At 42.8% G+C, this 21,826-nt stretch overlaps 1 protein-coding gene across 1 annotated transcript in view; it reads right to left on the minus strand.

Moving 5' to 3' along the window:
* FGD6 (FYVE, RhoGEF and PH domain containing 6) overlaps positions 1-21,826 on the minus strand; it is a 93,149-nt gene that overhangs the window by 33,229 nt on the left and 38,094 nt on the right. Inside the window, exons 3-5 of the mRNA XM_018563408.1 lie at positions 2,556-2,694; positions 347-414; positions 235-265 (exon numbers count right to left, since the gene is read on the minus strand). Of these exons, the coding sequence (XP_018418910.1) occupies positions 235-265; positions 347-414; positions 2,556-2,694 (238 nt within the window). The remainder of the gene's footprint in view (positions 1-234; positions 266-346; positions 415-2,555; positions 2,695-21,826) is intronic.

Raw genomic sequence — 21,826 nt, forward strand, 5'->3', positions numbered from 1 at the left:
TTAAACTGAATCAAACTGTGATTTGTCATATTTGCTCATTAATATAACTAAACAACTAATAAAAGGGAATAAGAGATCATTAGAAAAGGAGACATAGGGGTCCACTAATATTTAGAGATTATACTTCACAAATGTGCATGTGTATGTATTCATAAACAAACTCAAATAATGTAAAACCAAAAGAGTGGGTACAAATATCATACAATTGAGAAAAGAACAGGGTACTGTACTTACAATATGCAACAGCTTAAGGACATCGACAAACCTGGTAATTAAACAAAAAAACAATAGTGAGATTTCAAAATATTCTGAACTTTTTTAAAAAGAGTAATCTGAGAATACTTACACTTTCTCTGAGCTCATGATCTCCTTAGCAATGTAATATACTTTTGTCTTCTGTCTTGGTCTCTTTTCCTGCATATAAAAATGTTTATGTTTTAATGGCAGCTGCTTTATATATTTTGCTGTATGCTTTAAAAGTATAGTTTTTGATATGGTGGTGAATGGAGTGAACTAGTAATTATTTTTTTTATGTCTGATGGGGCCTCTCCATCAAGTAGCTGGGGATCCAGTGTAATTGCTCATATTGCTCCACACTGTTCTTCTGCTTCATGGCTGCCATGGAAGTGGATAGAAATACTACTAAATCATCTAGGCAACACAGCAAGCTTAAAAATAAATCCTTAAAATTTAGAACAAAAAGCTTCACTTCATTTACTGAGTAGTACTTATTGTTGCATGATGCACAAAAAAAAGCTACTTTGGAGTGCTAAATGTTGAAAAGGGGAACAATCCTTGCAAAGAGTGTGGGTTGTCTGGAACTGGGTCAGAGGTATGGATAACACAGCTGTCAGCTGCACAAGAATTTGTTTGCTACATGTATTCAATTTGAATATCCCTAACGATTTGTTTTTCCACGATGCACATTTACAGTAACAGCAATGTTTGCAGATAATTAGGACACTCTAATTATACACATTCAAAAATTACATCGGCAAAAACAAGCCTAAATACGCCTAATGCATTTTTATTTATATGTTCTAATAATACAAAACTAGATTTAGGAAAAGAATTGTCAGCAAACCCGCATAAGATACTGTAGCTTTTGCATAAACATTGAGGTATATTTTCAGCAAGTACAAAATGTGGAGTTATTGCAACAGGATAGTTATTCACAGGATAGTAATGTTTTTTTTATATCATCATTCAGTGGCTGACTGCATGTTATACACAAAAGAGGATCTGTTATTTTGCCCAATCAGAGAAACCCTCACCCACTTAAACTTACCTTTGCCGTGCTCCCCCATTGAGCTACTGCTCCATCAGAACCCTCAGTAAATAGCCACTATTTCCAGGTGGGTATTGAGAAGCATGTGACCTCCTCCCAGAATGCATTTCTGGGGCATACGAGGCCATTAACAAAGAGATTTCACGTGAGGAGATGGATGTCATTAACCCTGTATATGCTCTAAATGGAGCTTAGAGATTTGGAATTTCCAACTCCAACAGAGAAATGCAGCAGCGGGGCAGAACGTGGAAGATGAATATAAGTGGTGGGGGGTTTTTTTGTTTTGTTTTTTTCAAGGTAGCCTGTCATTTTGCCCTACTTGAGTCTTAACCTTTGCCGAGACAGAATATTTGGTCATCTAGACATTGTTCTGACTGTAGAGCACGGTGCTGTATTACTAAACAGTAATAAGCAAACAGGGCTTCCTCCATTACTTTTTATGTGCATATAGTAAAAACATTAAAATGGCTTAAAGTCAATGTTTGCTGGCAACCCAAAACATTTCTTTGGCCATGTTCTGTGCTAAGATCATGGGTGATGCAACCCAAGCCGATCAAACCACTATAGTGCCAATTATTTGTGGATGGGACAAATGAGTGTTGCAAATACAGGATGTGAACACATGAAAGGAAATAGAGAGCATGTGCCCTGGAACTCAGGTCTACGGGCACCACCCATTAATATTTTAAAAGGTCAGACACAGCAGATGAGGGGGAGCAATCTTAAAGAACTACTCCAGGAAAAAGAATTATTAAACATTGCAGTGGGGCTACTTCTGCACTGCTGGTGTTACCTGCTCATTTTTGTCTAGCTTAAAAAAAAAAGTTATTATCATTCAATGCTCTAAGCCAGCTTGTTCCTAGACCAGTCCTCCTCCTCTGCAGCATTCTAAGGTCCCATAAATCATCATGTACTTTACACTATCTATAGACGTGAGGACACGGAGTAAGATTCCAATGCTGCAGCGGAGAAGACAGGCAGGAGAAAGCGCTGTGATAGCTGGCCGGCTCAGGGCTTTGAGTGAGTATGACTGTTATATTAGCACCTAGACAAAAACAGCACTTAACCCTTGCATTGCAGGGGTATCCCCACTGCAAGGGTTGAGAAAAGGTTTTCCTTGAGTTCCAGTGCATGATACACATAACAGTACAAAATGATGCACGGATCTCATACTAATGCTATTAAAATACATACAAATTTACTAGTAAGAACTAAAACATCCCAGATATAACTAGGAATAGAAATGCATAATTTACCACACGCTTACCGATTTACATTCCGAATTATCAAGATCTGTTTTGCTGGAGTCCGAGCTAAATTCATCTTCATCTGAGCTATTGATAATTTCCTCTTCATCTGAAAGGACCATGCCCACATCATCCTCTGGATCTTCTTGGGATACCCCACTACAAATGACCACAAACATGATAATATGATTGGCTGACACTTAAGTCACTTTGAGGGGGGGGGGGAAATACATTTTAAAAAATCAGGAAAAATGATAATAGTTGAACCAAATACTAGCCATTTAGTAGCAGCCAGACTACTAAATGAAAGGGTTGCATTTCAATACAAGTTAAAAATTGCATTCTTGGCTATGCCAAAAAAAACAAAACATTGTACGGAAGTTGCATTTGGAGAAAAACCGTAATAGGTGACCTTTTACAAACTTAAGTACAATATATTTTCAACTGTTAAGTGTTCCACCTACAAAAAAATAATTTACTGACTGTATTAAATTCAGTGTTAGTGATAAGATACACTGTGAAAGAGAACTTATGAACTTTATATAATCTTTAAGAAACTCTGTTTATAATATAGATTGAGAAGTCAGTTCACTTACCAACTTATTTAGACTACTATAAAAGCATGCATTCTTTTTATATAATCCCTGTCATGGTATCTTTTTAAATACAGTCATTGAGACTAATTAATCGCCCATTTTTTTTATTTTTTTTTAAGAATTTTTTTTACTCTTTGAGTTCAACTCATAACTTACATCACGTTATCATAATCATTCCATACATAAAAAACCTTTGTGAAATCTTCACAATAAATCATAACAAATATTTAACTCCTATTTACCTTGTACTTACACCTTAAATCACACCATCCTTACATTCCTCCATCCCACCCCCCAGCAAAAAAAAAGTCACCCTTTTATTCTTAAACTGTGGAGAACCGATACAGAATGTACCTATTTGAACCAAACATTACGGACTGATCTGTAGCTCCCAGCTTCCCCAGTCACTGGTCGGGACTCTGTTTACCCTACACTAACTCTGCTTTATTGAGCAACTGCACAAACTTTTATACAGCAAGTGATGAAATCAGAATATAATCCCATCACATCCACCCTCCCCGACAATCGGTCTGCTCAACACCACAGGTGTCCACCAGAATGTCATTGTTCTGAGCTCCCTCAGAGTACAATGGGAGAGAACGAGGGATGGTGCTGATAGTCTTTTCATAACCAGATCACGCAGTATAACATAATTAAACATAACTCAACACCAATACACGTTTAACACCTAAACTGATCACCATGTCGTCACACTCTATACTGAGTGTTCCTGTTCATTCATAACATGAGGACAGAGTATGTTTACTATATCCACAATCATGAATGAACAGGAGGTGATGTAGATGACTTCCCATGCATTCATAATTGAGGATATAGTAACCATACTCTGAAGAGAAAGAATGGATGCACAGCTATTTCGGCCAGAAAATGGCACTTTCAGCATTTTGCCAAAAGTGCCATTTTCAGCCAGTATGTTTCGGCAGCCGATATATCGGTGCATCCCTACAGGAGACATCTATATACAATGCCAAACATGGCTGCAATTATGCTAGCCGTTTAGCCTCTTAGAGGACAGAAGTTGTATGGACCTCACAGAGATTAACAGGCTATAAAAGGATTTGGAGTAACTGGGAGCCAAGAGATGTTGCATGTGGGTATACTTAATGCCCAGAAGTTTCACTATACACATGCAAAGTTAGACAAGGCATGACCCCACCCCAGGTAAGTGGAGTCATCTCAGATAATGCCTGTACTTTAAGTTTCATTGGATAAACGTAATGTTTAATGGGGCCCGGCTCACCCCAAGAAATTGGAGTCTTCACAAATGTGGTCTGTACTTTAAGATGCTTTATTGGATAAATGCAAGGTTAGAAGGGTCCAGACCCACCCTAGAAAAGTGGAAAAGTGGGATCTTCACAGATGATGTCTGTATTTGTGGAAACTTCACTTGACACATACAAGGTTAGATGAAACCTGGGCTCATGTACGGAAAGTGTAGTCTTCTGTGCTTAAATGAACCTTACTAAAACACATGCAAGGTTAGGAAATTGTAGTCTTCATGGACTATTCCTGTAGTTGAAGAAACATCTCATTGGATAAAATGAAAGTTAGGTGAGGCCTAGCCCCACATTAAGGAAGTGGGGTCTTCACATTTTATACCTGAAGGAAGCCAAAACTTTTTTTTTTGTGGATTGAGAAAGGGAGGTTTATAACCCGTTTAAAAGAAAAAAAGATTAGCGATTCCCCAGATGATTTTAACAAATCATGCGTTTTCAAACCAACGAAGTGCATGTTATGTTTGTAAAAATCGCCCGGGTCTGTAACTAAGAAAGCATATGAATAGAAAAAGGATGCCCGCACATATAGTAATGCACCGGCTACAGAAGTTACTTCAGACCGTCATCTTTTTTTCTTCGACCTGTGTCCCATTAGGGAGACACTACACTACAACAGAAAGGGAAATGGTGAGCAGGATCACCAGAACTGGTGTAGCCATTGGAAGATTTCCCACCTACACCTGTTTAAATTAAAACTTTACTTTCAGTGATAAGTTACCAAGACAAATAGGAAGGACGAATCTCCCTAACAGGGACACAAACAATAAAGTCATGTCAGGTGTTTTAATCCCTCTTCATTCTATCCAAAATCAAAACAAAAAAAAGTTTTGACTTCATTTACACTTTAATTAGATGCATGCAAGGCTAGACTAAGCTTGACCCCATCCCAAACAGTGAGTCTTCAGAGATTATCACTGGGTGTGCAGAAGCTTCATGAAACACATGCAAGGTTAGATGGGGTCAGGCCCCCCGCCTGATGGCATCTTCACATGACACATATAGGGTTAGATGGGGCCTGGGCTTCCTGTGCTTGCAGAAACTTTGCTGCTAGTTCAATGTATGTGGTGTCTGTAAACTGCCAATTCACACAATAAATCACATTAGAATGATACCCACATCAACTATGCCCAAAATGCCATCATTTGCATTGGAGCACAGATACATTTGTTTCAAATAATGTATTCTATATTCCAGATCGTTTATGAGGACTACATGTTTCCTCTACTTCAAGCAATGGAATATGTCTGCATTGCTCAATGTAAATACTGACAGTCTAAAGAAAATCATTTGACAAAATATTTTTTTTAAAGCGCACATGAATGAACGCAGAGATGACAAACTATTTGCAGAGAAATATTTCAGAAGTAATAAAGTAAAGTTAAATAGTTTGAATATCCTGAGAATGTGTTATCCTGGAAAAGACAGGTTCACCACCATGCAAGTCTGACATGGAGAGCCAGATATCAGTGTTCTCTAAACAGTCTGTCTGGGTTTTACTGTAGCTCAAATAGTTGATTAATACTGTGCTTACCCTAGACTAGCTGCAGTGCTGTGAGGAACTGTATGTTTATCAAGCAGCACAGGAAACTGCTGTGCAACTATCCTGTTCAGACTATATTACATTCAGTAACATTTTGACTTATACAGACGTTTGCCAGTTTGTAGAATTCTATTGCACAGCTGTCCACACATACCAGACCATATCAGATTATTAGCTTAAAGGAAATGCATAAATGTTTTCTATGTATTTATGTCTGACAAACGCTTGATGTACAGGTAAATATTATGTGTTGATGTTTAAAAAAAAAACAAGAAAAAAAAAAAAAACTTGTTGCTATTTATAGCTGCCCTGAACGCAGGAAGCAGGCCAGGATGCGATACAGTGCGTTCCAGCAGCTGACCGCTCTGGAATGCACTTTTTTAAAAAAAATTCTTTATTTTTCAGTTTTCAGATATTCAAACAATAGATAATTACAGAAGAAGGAGCTGTACCAAAGTATACAATACATTGAGTATAGCGTAAACCCACATCATATATGTAAGATCCATCAAATCCATTGAAGTCATATGTCTCATAAGCAGTGTGCAACGGTCATAGACCCCTCCACCCTTTGGTGGGGGCACAACTACTGAGCTGTCGATCTAGAAAATACATTATCTCAGGGATGTAGTTTGGCCAGCCTAGCAAGGAGGGGAAGCAAGAAAAAGAAAGAGAAAGATACAGGACTGAGATAGGGGGGTGGGAAGCAGGGAGGTATGAGGCACTAAAAGGGTAACCATAAATACAAGTTGAATAGGCAGTCAGCCGTGACCCGACAGGCGAGAGGGTAGTGAGGTTTAGGTCCTTCATGACCAGAGCGTCAAGCTATAGCTAAGGACTCTTAGATTCATTCCCCCTCGGGTACTGAGGTGGGACTCAGGCCACCATGAATGCGCTATACTCCGGGGAGTAGAGGTACTCCAGCCAATAGAACCACGTTTTCCGAAATTTGCCATCCGTATGGTTCAGGGCTGCTGTAAGCTCTTCCATCACCCTCGTCTCATCCACTTTCCGCAGCCACATTGTGACCGTCGGTGGATTAGTGCTTTTCCACCGGAGCGGTATGCAGGCTCTGGCAGCATTTACTAAGTGGATAAGTAGAGAGGTGCGGTACTTGGTCCGGGACAGGGTGGACTTGTGAGGCAACAGTGCGGCTGGATCCCCAGCTAGAGATATACCCGTCAGATGTTTTATGATGCGTATGACCGAATCCCAGTATTCCCGAAGGCTGGGGCAAGACCAAAACGTGTGTAGAATGGTTCCCTCTGCCTGACCACATCTCCAGCATGTTGGTGGGGTTTGGGGGAACATTTTGTGTAATCGCGTGGGAACGTAGTACCATCTGGTAAGTATCTTGTATCCAGTTTCCTGGGTGGAAGACGCAGTAGACGATTTATGGGCAAAGTGGAGTATGTAGTCCTTTTGGTCTTGCGAGAAAGTAACGGATAGATCTCTTTTCCATTTTGTTAGGAAGCTGGGATTGGGTGTATCAGGAGTGCGCGCCAAGAGGGCATGGGCCGTGGAAAGACCATGGTCAACGTATCCGCCCGCCAGACAAAGCTCCTCAGATGGAGTCAGATCTGTGCGTGGGGTAGGGAGGTTGGTTAGTTTGAGGAGGTAACTCCGGAGTTGGAGGACCTGCCAGCGTATAAGGGGTGGTGTAACCAGATTGGCTAGCGCCTCTAGGTTTGCCAAATCTCGTCAAGGTAGGACGTGTCCCTGTCCAATTATGTTCGCCTTCACGAGACGTAGAAAGGAGCTGTCCTCTATGCCTGGAGCGAAAGCGGGGTTTCCCACCACTGGGGTCAGCAGTGACGGGGACGCCGTATCTGGGAGAACCACGGGAGACATTTTAAGTATACGGAATGTGGTTCCCATTAGGGGGTGGTAAAGGATAGCTCTAGGCAAAGGATGGGTCGTCCACAGTAGGCCCGCCAGCGGCAAAGTGGAGCCAGCCTGTTCAAGGAGACATTGCACCATTCGAACGCCCTGGCCATGTGCACAGCTAGGTGGTAACGTAAAGGATCAGGGAATCCAATCCCACCTCGGGCTTTGGGGAGGGCAAGTAGGGAGTTGCTCAGTCTGTGTGAGCTATTCGCACAAAGAAAGGATGTGAACTCTCTCCTAACCTGTTTCAGGAACGTCGTCGGGATGTGCACTGGTAAGGTCTGGAAGTAGAGCAGGCGCAGGAGGACGTTCATTTTGAGGACGCTGTTTCTCCCAAACCATGAGAGAGTACGTCCCAACCATTTAGCTAGGTCCCGACGGATCACCGAGAGCAGAGGTGGGAAGTTCAGCTCGAAGACCTCGTTAATGCAGGCGGGTAATTTGGTCCCCAGATATGTAATATGATAATGGGGCCAGCGGAAAGGAAAAGCTGTCTGGAGGCCCGTCAGCGTCGGCTGGGACACCGTGAGGTTTAAGGCTTCTGATTTCTGAAAATGTATTTTAAAGTGGGATAGTCCCCCATATTTCTCTAGTTCAGTCATCAGGTTTGGGAGAGAGATCGTGGGGTTGGTTAGAATAAATAACAGATCGTCGGCATATCCTGCTATTTTGTGGGACTTGTGGTCTGCGAGTAAACCCGTAATGTCCGGATTGTTTCTAATTCTGCAGAGGAGGGGTTCCAATGAAAGAATAAAAAGTAACGGGGAGAGGGGGCAGCCCTGTATAGTGCCGTTCGAGAGGGAGAAGTGGTCGGAATAAGTCCCATTAGTCCGCACTCGGGCCGAGGGAATGGAGTATATGGATTCTACCCACCGGCATAGGTTGTTTCCAAAACCCATAGCTCGAAGTGTTTCCAATAGGAATGACCAGTTCACCCGGTCGAACGCCTTTTCTGCGTCGGTGGACAAGAGTATGGTGGGGATTTGTCTCTCTGTGGCTAAGTGAATTGCGTTGAGCACTCTAACCGTGTTGTCTTTGGCCTCTCGGCCGGGCAAAAATCCGACCTGGTCTGTAGAAATAAGTTTGCTCACACATTGCAAAAGGCGGTTAGCAAGGATCTTTGAGAAAAGTTTCAGGTCCACATTGAGCAGAGAGATCGGGCGAAAGCTTGCACACGAGGGATATTTTCCCTCTTTGGGGATAACTGAAATTGTGGCCCTGAGGGAGTCGGCCGGGAAAGAGTGTCCGGTGAGTAGGGAATTGTATGCCTGTAGGAACGGCGTGGTCAGTTGGGCACTAAAGGCCCTGTAGTACCGCAAGGAGAAGCCGTCAGGCCCTGGGGCCTTGCGGGGTTGCATCAGTTTAAGAGCTGTTTGCCATTCCTCGGCTGTAATAGGATGTCTAGCGCTTCTGCTTCCTCGGATAATAAGGTGGGGAGGCCTGACTGGGCAAGGTAGGCTTTAGTTTTGGCTAGGCGTCTGGCGGTTAAGTCTGGGGATTGAGGGGTCTCCAAATTGTATAGTTCCACAAAGAAGTCCCTAAACCTGGCCGCCACAGCATCAGAGCTGGAGAGCATGTGGCCGTCCTTCCCCGCTATGGATGGGATATATGTCTGATGCGGTGCATAGCTACCCATGGTAACGTCCAGTTCAGTCCTCCGGGGGTTGGCACATCAGGGTGTCGGGAAAGTGATCCTCAGCATAGCCGGGAGATGGTGTGTGGCGAGCAAGGGTGGACCGGTAGGGAAACATCCAAAACGATGGTCACTGGAACACTCAGGGGGGTGGGGGGGAGGGAGGGCTCCATCGGTCAGGGTTCGCGAGCAACTTGGGGGCTGGGTGTACGGCAAAGGACGGGAGTCAGCCCCATCCGTAGGCAGCTTTCCCGCGGCAGGTGGAAGAGGGGTATACGAAGATGGGGCAGTGATGTAGATCCCGGGCAGGAATAACTAGAAAGAAAAAAACTGTAAACTGTAGATCCAGATGCATGACTGACAGCAGGCTCCAAACCAGTGTCCTCAAGCCTCATGTGCGGTGGGGTCTCGACTCGGGTCAGTAACGGAACGGCGGCGAGATCACCCTCTGCGGGGTCGCTGTGATCTGGGGACTGGCGGTAGTGAGGGCCTGGTGGTGGTAGGGAGCATAAGCCAGTCCGGGATCTCCACAGGATCAGTGCCCAAGAAGGCAAACAAATCCGGCAGTTGGTTCGGTGTCAGCAGGATGAAGGTGGCTCCGTCTTTTTGCACCTGTAGATGGAACGGATGACCCCATTTGTAAGACGCTCCAACAGAGGAGATCTGAGCAAGAAGAGGCCGCATCAGGCGTCTGAGAAAGAGGGTGTGTCTGGATAAATCAGGCATTATGGTTATCACAGCGCCATCAAAGTCCACTGACTTTTTAATCCAGGCCTGCCGCATTATGGCCTCCTTCTGTGTGAAAAAATGCACCCGGCATAGAACATCTGAGGCCATTGCGGTCAGCACCCCTAGGACCATTCACTCTGTGGACTCTGTCCATCTCCAGGTGGGTAGACGGGTCACGGTCCAGGAGTAGATTTATTATGCCTTGGACAGTGGAGCGGAGGTCAGCACCCGGTGTGGACTCGTGGACCCCCCCGCAGGCGAACGTTGTTCCTGCGATTCCGGTTTTCACCATCATCCATCTTTAAGTATAGCAGGGCTTGGGCCTTCGTTTGGGCCGCAACCGTGGATTCAAGTGTGGATATCCTGGCCGTTAGATCAGCCTGAGGAGGTTTCAGACCCAATCACCCTCTGCTCCAGGCCGGCAACCGTCTGGGCTACCTCCTCAATCTCCCTCCTCAATGCCCCTTCGACTTGCTGTGCCAAGCGTTGTACGTCCTCCTTAGTAGCTAAGGATTGCAGTAGGGCCTTGAGGTCTCCCCCAATCACGGAGGTCATCAACGGCGACAATGTGGGATTGGGCATCGCTCTACTGCTCCATTGCTCGGCCACGCCCCTGGAATGCACTTTTTACAGTGTGAACAAGTCCTTAGTGCTCCTTTTTACAATGCAAACCTATGAGTAAACCAACTCTTTAAACAATTCACTCCCTGTGTGGCAGATATCTTATCTCAAAACTTGAGTCATTGCACTGAGCCACAGAGTGCCCTCTAGTAAATCTCTTGATTAATATAACAAATATAGAAGAATATGTTTAGGCTCCATTTCACACCTATATCTTTTGGTGCGATTAGGGATTCCTGCATCAGGAACTTGCCATTTCCTTCAGCAGGAATCCCTCATTTGCCGCTTACAAGCAGCAGTCGTCACCCATTAAAATCAATGATTGGATGAAAGTGGCAGTCTGCTGGCACTCCACATGTTAATCGTATGAGATATGATTGCATGTGGTTAGGAATCAATCACTCTCCCTGGATGCATTGACTGTGTGTCCATGGATAGTTATCTCTTCCTAACCACATGTAATCAGATCACATACAAATTGCATGCGGTGTGCCGGCATTCAAATGCATCGGCTGACATCTGATCATTTACTTGAATCGGTGACAGCTACTGCTTCTAAATGGCAAATTAGGGATTCCTGCTGCAGGAAATCAGGACCAAAGGGAAACTTAAATGAAGTTATACATCAGTTACTTTACATTTGCATTCCCATTAGACACAAACTGATTTAACACAACAGATTCTCATTATTTGTTTGGCAGAATTATCTTAGTAAAAACCCAGTACTAACAAATTAAAAAAAATGTAAAAAAAACGCAAACAAAATGTTCATGCTGAGAGCTAGTATCCAACACTATTATTGGTGAATAGTACACAAATACTGCTTGGCACTGGAGCAACAAAGTGGCTATTATGTTCTTCATAGCCATGCAACCACAAACACAAGGCGAAGCTGTTAAAGAATGGGCCTAACATTCGGATGGGAATCCTGGGTACAGAAACACTTAGGGAACTCTACAAGTGCTTTACATTTCATTTAAGCTCTATAAATGAAAGCACAAAGAAACAAGCATGCTATAAATATTTCAGGTCTGCTCAAATATACATCCAAAAAGATTTGTGGCATTAACAGGAGAATATATCATCTCCTTATACATTTTTAAGTGCAGTGCAAAGACTATATATCATTGTAATACAAGCTGAGCTACAGAAGTAAAAATGGTAAAAAGCTAATCACTGTTGCATCATCTATGCAAGTAAAATTAGAAAAATTAGGGTGTCATTTTATCCAGTACTTCTAAGGCTGGGTGAATGCATAAACAAACTATTATAAATGTGTCAAAAAGATTGTAGAATGTCTTATTATTCATCAGTACAGTCGGAACAAAATATTTGTTCCATTTTGTTAAAGCTGAACTCCAGTCAGATATTAAAAAGACAGCAATCAATGCATCTATGTATTAAAAAAATAAAATGCTGCGAGTATAAATGTATAAATTGTATTGGTGTCAGCCTTTTGGAATTCCATGTAAAAAAAAGCACTTAAGACTGGGAAAGGCAAGAACAGCACTTGGGATCAAATGGGTGCTATGCTGAGAGAGAAAAGAGATTCTCTCATCAGTCTGCTGTTTCTCCTTCAATGTCCAATGTATGGCTTGGCCAGGGAGTGGACCTAGCAGTGTTGCTGAACTGTAGCAAAGAGTGAGGTCACTAAGCTGACTGCGTTGTGAGATAGGGCTGTATATATCTCAGGATTGGATGGGCAGAAATACAAATCTCTTGGCAGCTAAGACAGTTCACACTTTAAATTTGTCTTTGCCTGCAGTTTAGCTTTAAAGTGATATTAAAGTCAAAAGGATTTTAAGTAATTTCAAATAGAGGTGCACCGAAATGAAATTTTCAAAACCGAAATGAAACCAAAATAAAAAATGGTCAGGCCAAAACCAAAACTTTTTTCCCCCAACCTTTTCTAATTTTTTGGAAATATTAAATTTTTTATTTATTAAATATTTTTTTACTTTACTAGGGGGCCAACAGACCCCTGATATATCCCTTTTAAAATAGAAAAAGAGACTGAGGACACAAAGTCCTCAATCTCTTTTTCTGCAGCCCCTGTTATAAATGAACAGGAAGCCTCTACACTGAGTGTTCCTGTTCATTCATAACTTGTGGCAATAGTATGTTTACCATGTCCTGGTAATGTAGTTCACTTCCCATTCATTCATAATTGGGGACACAGTAAACATACTCTGTCCTCAATTATTTACAAACACTCAGCGATCACTGAGTGTTTGTATCTGCTCTCCATCCTGACTCGCTGTCACAGGAGGCTGAGCGAGCGATGCAGGGAGGAGAGCTCAGCCTCCTGCGACAGTTGACTCCTCCCCTGCACCGCCGGCCTGGCCTCCTGTAACAGCTGTCTCTGCCCCCACACTACTCTACTAATCTGTCACAGGAGGCTGAGCGGGGCGGTACTCCCCCACATCACTTGGCCTCCTTCTCTCCTCCCCGCTGGATGCTGCGCTGGGTCAGAGCGGAGTCACCCTTGTGGGTGCTAGGTAGCAGAGTGTGTTGGTCTCCACAAAACACACAGACATCAAATCAAGCTACTACTCTCCCCCCTGGCCCCTTCTCTTCCCTTCTCCGCACTGTCTTTGCACTGTCCTTTGTGATCTTGTACTGGACAGGAAGTATTCCCTAATCTTGCTATACTCCTGGATCAATGAAAGCCACATAATTAAAATAACACATTGCACAATTTATAATCCATCAATGCCACATATGTTAATAATGACTGTTCCATGCATGTCTGACTATTTAATTCTATGATATAACACGGTCATTGGCTGTTGCAAAATAGTTTGAAAATAGAACGACCAGAAAGCAATGACGATGGAAGATTGTCTTGGAATAAGATCTACTATTCATGTAATGCCTCATTAAATAGTAGCATGTTGGTGGTCTAGAGCTTTGGGCTTCAATGCTATCAAGGGATTCCAACAATCCATGCTTTAGTAAAGAGCGCCTTTTAATAGTAGAGTTGAAAATGCAGCTGTCTAAGAAACATCCATCATGCCAGCTATTATAGCACTGATCTATAAACATGGCAAATGTTTAAAAAAAAAGGAGGAATGTGATACCCTCTACAATAAATATACTTTAAACAGTATGGAACCATTGGACAAGATGTCCTAATTAACTCAAAAATATCCTAGATACAAAACAGTTCCTGTAGGCCAAAACAGTCTAAATTTCTGGTGTATTCTGGCGTATCTGGCTAATTAGGTTTAATACACATAACATGGTTACCATGCGGAAATGCTTTGCATGTGCATCCAACAAAATCTAATATGGGTCCATAAAATAATGAAATTCTCCTAAGTAGGAGCAAATTATTGTTAAAACCATAGCACATCCTTCATTCAGCAGATGTCTTCCACAAAACCACTTTGCACTTTTGTACTTTATATGTTGAATAATGGCAGATTTTGACCTTTTTTTAGGACCAATACAAAGAAATCACCATCTGCCAGGGCTAGATCCTTAAAGACTCATTTGCCACAAAACAGGTCATATAATGACTGGCGTTTGACTACATATGTGAACATGCCAAAAACATTAATGTGTGCTACTGGACACAGAATAAAAAGGCAAAACACATCTTTACCAATGTCCTCCTGTGTCCCAAAGGCAGCATCTAGTGGGCTACTGCCCACTATTTGCTGATAGCATAGAGCCACACTGCAGCCGTGAAAGAGCCCAACAATATTGTCAGGATCTACCCCACAGCCTGATTGACAGCTGGTTCTGGCTCTCTGGGGTATTCGAGCCATAATCGAACGAGGGTTCGTGGCAGAAACGAAAATTCCCAACTGAAAATCTATTAGTTGTATGGCCAGATTTTAAAAACAACTTTCATATGAAAAATCTTTCGTTCCACTTTCTATTAGTTGATGGGGTCAAACTGATCATCGATTTCGACCATAGTGACGAAAAAAGTAGAAGAATGGAAATGTTTTCTCGATCGAACAAAATTCTAACCGTGAACACGGTTTTCACTTGGGAAACTCCATTAATTCTAAAATCAAATGTTAAAATAAAACTAAAATGTCAATCGACATTCATCATGTATCTAATAGCATTATCGGGTGGTAAAGAAAGATCTTTCATTCGAAAATCTACTAGTGTATGGCCAGCTTAAAGGAGAACTATGGGGTAAGTGTTTTTCTCCATAGTTCTCCTAAGGGTCACGGGAGGACATAAACTAGAATCCTACCGTGACCAAAAGCTCAGTATATCACGGAGGTACAGCTTGCGGTATACTGAGCCCGCTGCAGCCGGGACGGATCCCGACATTACTGTCGAGATCCACATAGCTGCGTGAGTGACAGCTGGCTCTGCCTATCCAGAGGCAGAGACAGCTGTACCCACCCCCTCCCCGTCCATTCCACCAGTCAGCGCTGGAGGATCGAAACGGGGGGAATCCCTGCGGGGAGTGGTGAGTGAAAGTCACGGCTCTCTACAGGGAGATGATCGAGAAGTGAGCGAGCGATGAAATGTGTTCGCTCACTTCCCGATCTATTGAGCCGACCTGTGACAGTTTCATTGTCACACGTCGGCTCCAACTATGAGGTTGAGTGAAAATCACTCACCTCGTAGTTCTCCTTTAAAAAAGAGAACTATAGGGTGAGTTAGAGCCGACGTGTGACATTGAAACTATTACGCCGGATCTATTGATCGGGAAGTGAGCGAAAACATACTGTCGATCCGCTCACTTCTCAATCTCAGATTACCAGAAGGTATCAGGAGAAATCATAGAAATAAACACCAATAACAGCATTATTGTGGACAACTACAGGAAATGTGCATTTAGACAAATCATATGGAATTCATCCAGTCTGTTTAATCCAGGAGTCGGCAGGATTTTTACTTTTAGAAGCCAGCTCCATTGACAACAAGAAAACATCAAAAGTTCAAATTTTTAGGGTCATTGGCTGGTTGGCTCCTGGGATTTGTTCAGCCTTGATTTACCCATCTGTCTAATCTTATATTTTTATATTATCTAATGCAGTTTGCAATAATAAACCCAATGTCTGATTGAACTGTACTGGGTTTTAATTAAATCTAAAAAATAAAGTGGAGGCTTAGTGTGCAAACTTTTGATTGTCATTAATAATAGAAATATATCATTAGTATAACATTTTACAACCAGTAGAAGGCCACATGCAAGCAAACAAGGCAAGAATATTGTAAGATATAGGAACGGTAACGCATTTGGAAAACCTATAAAAATGGAATGAGGCTGTATTTTAATACTGCGTCACACAGTTCCTAAAAAAGCTCCACATACAATGAATCCCCATGTGATGTTGATGAGGTTAGAAGTCTAGGGAGGATGTAAATCCCCAAGTGAAGACTGTGGAAAACAGTTATCTTTGGAACTGTGTCAGCTGACAGCGCTTCCTGAATGGCATAACAGAACATAAACTGGCAGGCCGAGGAAGCATACAGTACAAACGCACTGTAATAAAACATGTGTCTTAAGTTAAACACAGGAAAGACGATCTAGCAAGAGCGAGGTAGAGGGAGGTAAAGGGAGATAAAACCCTGGTGTGTAGAGTGATGCAGGAGGATAAAGCATCTATTTCTTTGATGTATTTCTAAATCCTACTATCTGAATAGTGACATATCAATGACTCATTTCCTCTGTAAAGTTGTGGCTATTATTTTAAAAAAATGCTAATGTTGGTCATCTAAAAAGGTAGATTCAGTGCATTCAGAAAGTATTCAGATCCCCTTCACTTTTTTCAATTTTGTTGTGTTGCTACTACCATGTTTCCCGCCAAATAAGACCTACCCTGAAAGTGAGACCTAGCACTATTTTTCAAGATTCCTGTAATAGAAGACCTACCCCGAAAATAAGACCTAGTTTTGTGGTAGCATGTGAGGGGGAACTTGAAGAGCAGGAGAGATGGTATCAGCCTGCAGGGACATACTGTATTAAGGGTAGGGATGCACAGATACTTTTTGAGTACCAGTGCAGATACTTGGCATTTTCATGAGAACTACCAGGGTTGCAGCGGTTGCAGCTGGGACCTACCTCTGGCACACCACCACTGTCCTAAAATTATTAGTCTGTATTATTTTAGAAAAACTGTCACATGACAATAAACAAAAATGTATCAGTACTCGTACTTGTAAGTACTCGGCAAGTACCAGTACTCGTACTCGCCAAACTGGTATCTGTGGATCCCTTTATTTATATTTGTAAAAACAAAATCGTACATTAAAACAGAGATGTACAAATCCCAGGAGCTCCGTGTGCTCCTTACAAATCACAGCTGCCTCCTAATTTTTGAATTTTTCTCTAGTGTAGTCTTGGAGCTCAAAAGTATCGGTACATGTACTCGTACTTGTACCGAGTACTGTACTTGGTATCTGTGCAACCCTAATTAAGGGGATGACATACTTCACCAACTGCTGTCCCCCTAAAAGGCACTGCTTAATGTAAATGGTACTGTAATGTGTACCGCTGTCCACTCTCTGATGTCCCCACTGCTGCACCCCTGGTACCGCTGTCCCTGATGGCAAAGGAAGCAGCCTCTGTAGAAAGCAAGGCTGCGACGGGAGCACGGCCGCATTAGCAGATACTTCCTCTATAGCGCCGATTATTGTGACAGGCGGAGTGATACCAGATGCAATCCGCCTGTGAAAGTGAAAGAAAGGGATCAGCATTACCGATACTGACCAGTAGAAAAAGAAAGAAAGAGCAACAGTATTATTCTCATTCTTACCATACAATTAAGGTCCGTAAATAAAAACACAGTGGACATTCTGAAGAGAAGAAAAAAAAAAAGAAGAAGAAGACATCCCCTTAAAAGACCTAGTGTGTTTTTTTTAGGATAAAAAAATATATAAAAAAGGACAGGGTCTTATTTTCGGGGAAACACGGTACTACAGTTGTTTACTAGGGCTGGTAATGAATTAAAATTTTCATGTTCGATTAATCAAAAATTTTTTTTAATCGATTAATTATAAACGCACATACAGATCCAACTACATTGGCATATACATATACAGCACAGCAATGAAGTAACAAAATGAACTAGGATCACACTAATCCAGCACGTTATTTATCTCAGGTGCCCCACTCAATATGGCCGCCGCTTGAGTGGGGCAACTCAGAATAATAACATGCTGGATTAGTGTGATCCTAGTTCATTTTATTACTTCATTGCTGTGCTGTATGTGTATAGGCCAATGCCTTGGCTGGCGCTCGTGCAGAACAAGTTTCTTGGGCAAACTCACCGGCCCAAGTGGCTCCGTCGGCTAACGAAGGGGGGAGGAGTCCGGTGAACTGAAGGTTCCCAAGAGCACAGTGGCCTCAAAGTTCCAGAAGGATTACCATCACTGCAGCCCTCCACCAATCTGGCCCCTATGGCAGAGTGGCTAGACGACAGCCTTTCCTCAGTGCAAAACACACGAAAGTCTGCTTGGAATTTGCAAAAAAGCACCTGAAGGACTGCAACGGTTTGGCCTCAATTCTAAATGTGATGTCTGGGAGGAAACCAGGGTCCTGCCCAATACCAACCCAACAGTGAAGCATGGTGGTGGCAGCATCATGCTATGGGGGTGTTTTTCAGCAGCAGGGATAGGATGGCTGGTCAGGGTTGAGGGAAAGCTGAATGGAGCAAAGTACAGAGATCTCCTCAATGAAAAACTGTCCCACAGCGCTCAGGACATCAGACTGGGCTAAAGGTTCACCTTACAACGATCCTAAGCACACAGCCAAGACAACACAGGAGTGGCTTAGGGACAGCTCTGTAATTGTCCTAGAGTGGCCCAGCCAGAACCATGACTTGTTCAATAGGGTTCATCTCTGTAGAGACCTGAAAATGACTGTCCACTGACGGTCCCCATCCATCCTGACTGATCTTGAGAGGATTTGGAAAGAAGAATGGCAGAAAATCCCCCAATCCAGGTGTGCGAAGCTTGTCGCATCATACCCAAATAGACTTGAGGTTGTAATTGCTGGCAAAGGTGCTTCAACAAAGTACTGAGTAAAGGGTCTGAATACTTGCGTACATGTGATATTTAATTTTTTTTTTTTAATAAATTCAAAGACCTTTTTAAAAAATTCTGTTTTCACTTTGTCATTATGGGGCACGGAGTGTAGATTGAGAAAAAAAAAAATTTAAACAACTGTAGTATCAGGCTGCGACAACAAAATTGTAAAAAAAAAGGGAAGGGGGTCTGAATACTTTCTGAATGTACTGTAGGCCATCAAACAATTGCCCATTGTGCAAATGAAAGCAAAAAGCCAGAGCCACAAACTAGGATGTCTTCTTCCACCACAGAACAATTTTAACAGTACGCTGTATGCCTAATGAAAAGGTTATTCCCTTGAACACCGTTTTGTGCACACACAAAAATAAAACACCGAGAAACAGCCAGCACGCTAAACAGTTCCGACGTTTTTTTCTGGGATTTTCAGTGCTTAAATACTTTAATCAATGCCCCAAGCTCTTGAACTACACAATTAAATGGCAGCAGCAGCCAATACCTATGGGTATATTGGTATGACTGTAACCAAAAGCAACTAATACAGAAGTTATAGGGCCCAGGAGAAAGGAAAGGTCCTGGGCACAGTCTCAGACCAAACGTCCCAATGGTAGATTACATAGCAGTTTCATCACAATTTTCATAAAGATCGTTCCGTTCTCATATTCTAACAGCAAAAAGTTTTCCAGCACACTCACCAGCCAGCTCATGGCTAAGGAGGTTTAGATACACGTCTTCTGCAGAAAATGCGAAAGCCGCACAGGCACCTCTATATAGTTCTCATATTCTAAGCGCTCTCCTGTTTTACACACACTGCCTTTTAGGCCACATTCAGACCTGCAATTGCATGAGTCCCACAAATTCCTCTGTGAGACTCATGCAATCTGCAGCGGGTGGGAGGCAGTGTACAAAACAATGACGTCTGCCATCGCCCATAGCGGTTTTCATTCAATTGTACAAGCTGCAATTACCTGCAGACAATCACACCTGGATGCAAGCCGCATTCATGTGTGGTCGTCTGCAGGTCAACATAGTCTGTGTGATTACATGCAACAGCTGTGGGAGGCGGCAGCTGTCAACATATTGTACACTGCCTCCTGTCTGCAGCAGATCACGAGTCTCACAGAGGGATTTGTGAAACTCATGCGATCGGCCCCATTTACAGGTATGAGTGGGGCCTTAGGCAGCACTGTTTGTTTCATTTCTACCACTCTTACCCGACATGTCACCATGTATTACTTATTTAGTATAAGAAATAAAAATACTCTGATGTAATTATACATGTATAATTTTTAATGGTCCCCTCTTGTAAAATATGTTAGTTGATGCATACAAGAAACCTGTTCTGAGAAAATGCATAGGCTGCCATTGCTTAAAAAAAGATCTTTTAAAATTGCTAATTGCATGGCTGTTATATTGATCCAAGTATACAGGTCAGAACTTAATTCTGGCATCCCAGGCTGCATGTTTATTCTAGGAAAAGGAGTCAGAACGTATCAAACCAAAGACAACCAGGCATCTAGCATTTTCAGAAGCAAGTGAGTAATGGCAGCCTTCATATTTTTCTCAGTTCAGGTTCCATTTAAAGTTCAGCTAAAAGGCTTCTGTATGACAGTCTAAACAAGTACCAAATACAGTAAATTCCCTAAATCAACCAAATTCTCCTTCATTTGTGTCTCCCATGCTCCCACTCACAGACACTGCAGCTCACAGTGGGAGGGTTTTACTTACAGAGGCAGTGCTGTCCATTAAAAAGGAGTGGGGAGGACTATGTGTGATCAGGTTTTAATTGATAAGCTACAGGCTTGTAATCAGCAGTGACAATCCCGATAGCCCTACTCACTGCAAAATGTTTTCATTTCACTACAGTGCAAGCAGGCACAGCCAAGTGGAAACTCTGCTCTTAATTCAGGAGCAGTACAGCATCATTGCCCCATCATTAGAGGAAGCTGCATGAGGCGGAATTCCCTGGTAGGTTCTCCGAAACTTTGCAGAAGGAAGAGAAAAGTGTAAGTGCAGATGCACTTCTAATTAGGTGCTACAAAACAGATGTTTTAATTGGGAGGCCACAGTTCTACCTTACTTAGAATAATCTTAATGTGTATAACCAGTTCCTTCCTTATCCGCCTAAGAAACGTGCACACCTTGCTGGAAAAACATCTTGTAACATCCAACTAAAGCACTGCTGTAGCTTACAAACAGGAAGAAAAATTAGCATCAAGTGCACATAACTCAACGCTATGCATGCTTATTGGTGATTTTTTTCCCCTAATACCCAGTGGCGTATCTATGTTTTTGGCTGCCCTAGGCAAGCCAAGCTTCGGCCGCCCCCGGCACCTTACTATCACCCCCCCCCAAGGGGGACTTGCACCGATACCAAACCACCCCCGCCCCCCCGCACGCGATTACCGTCACTTCAGGACGGGAGCCGGACGGTCTGCTTGCCGTCACTTCATCACTTCAGGACGGGAGCCGGACAGCGCAGCCGACGGATGCGATTGTGACTCAGAGAACGAAAAGCAGCCGGCGGCCACATAATCGATCTTACTGCTTCCTGACCCGGGAAGCAGTAAGATCGATTATGTGGCCGCTGGCTGCTTTTTGTTTTCTGAGTCACGATCCCATCCGTCGGCTGCGCTGTCCGGCTCCATCCGTCCTCTTCACAAGCAGGCAAGCCGCCCTCTACTCCTACACACAGAAGGGCTCCGGCTCGCCCCTCCTCTTCACAACATAGGCGTTTGCCTAGTTTGCCTTGTGGTACATACGCCCCTGCTAATACCCTTTTGCATCATAAGGAGTAGTAATTTCAGCACCAGGAGACATCAAAACTGGAGAATGCATTATGGAGACAAAACATTTCTAGGCCAACAGGGATTTAGAGCAATTTTAGTTAATGAACAAGACCAAACTGAAGCAATTTCACATGAGAATAGTAATATTTATTGTGAAGATACAAGTATGTCCAAGACAAAGAACAGAATCAGTT

The sequence above is a fragment of the Nanorana parkeri genome, unplaced genomic scaffold (assembly GCF_000935625.1).
Source record: "Nanorana parkeri isolate BGI_ZX_2015 unplaced genomic scaffold, ASM93562v1 scaffold661, whole genome shotgun sequence".
Classification (NCBI taxonomy): Eukaryota; Metazoa; Chordata; class Amphibia; order Anura; family Dicroglossidae; genus Nanorana; species Nanorana parkeri.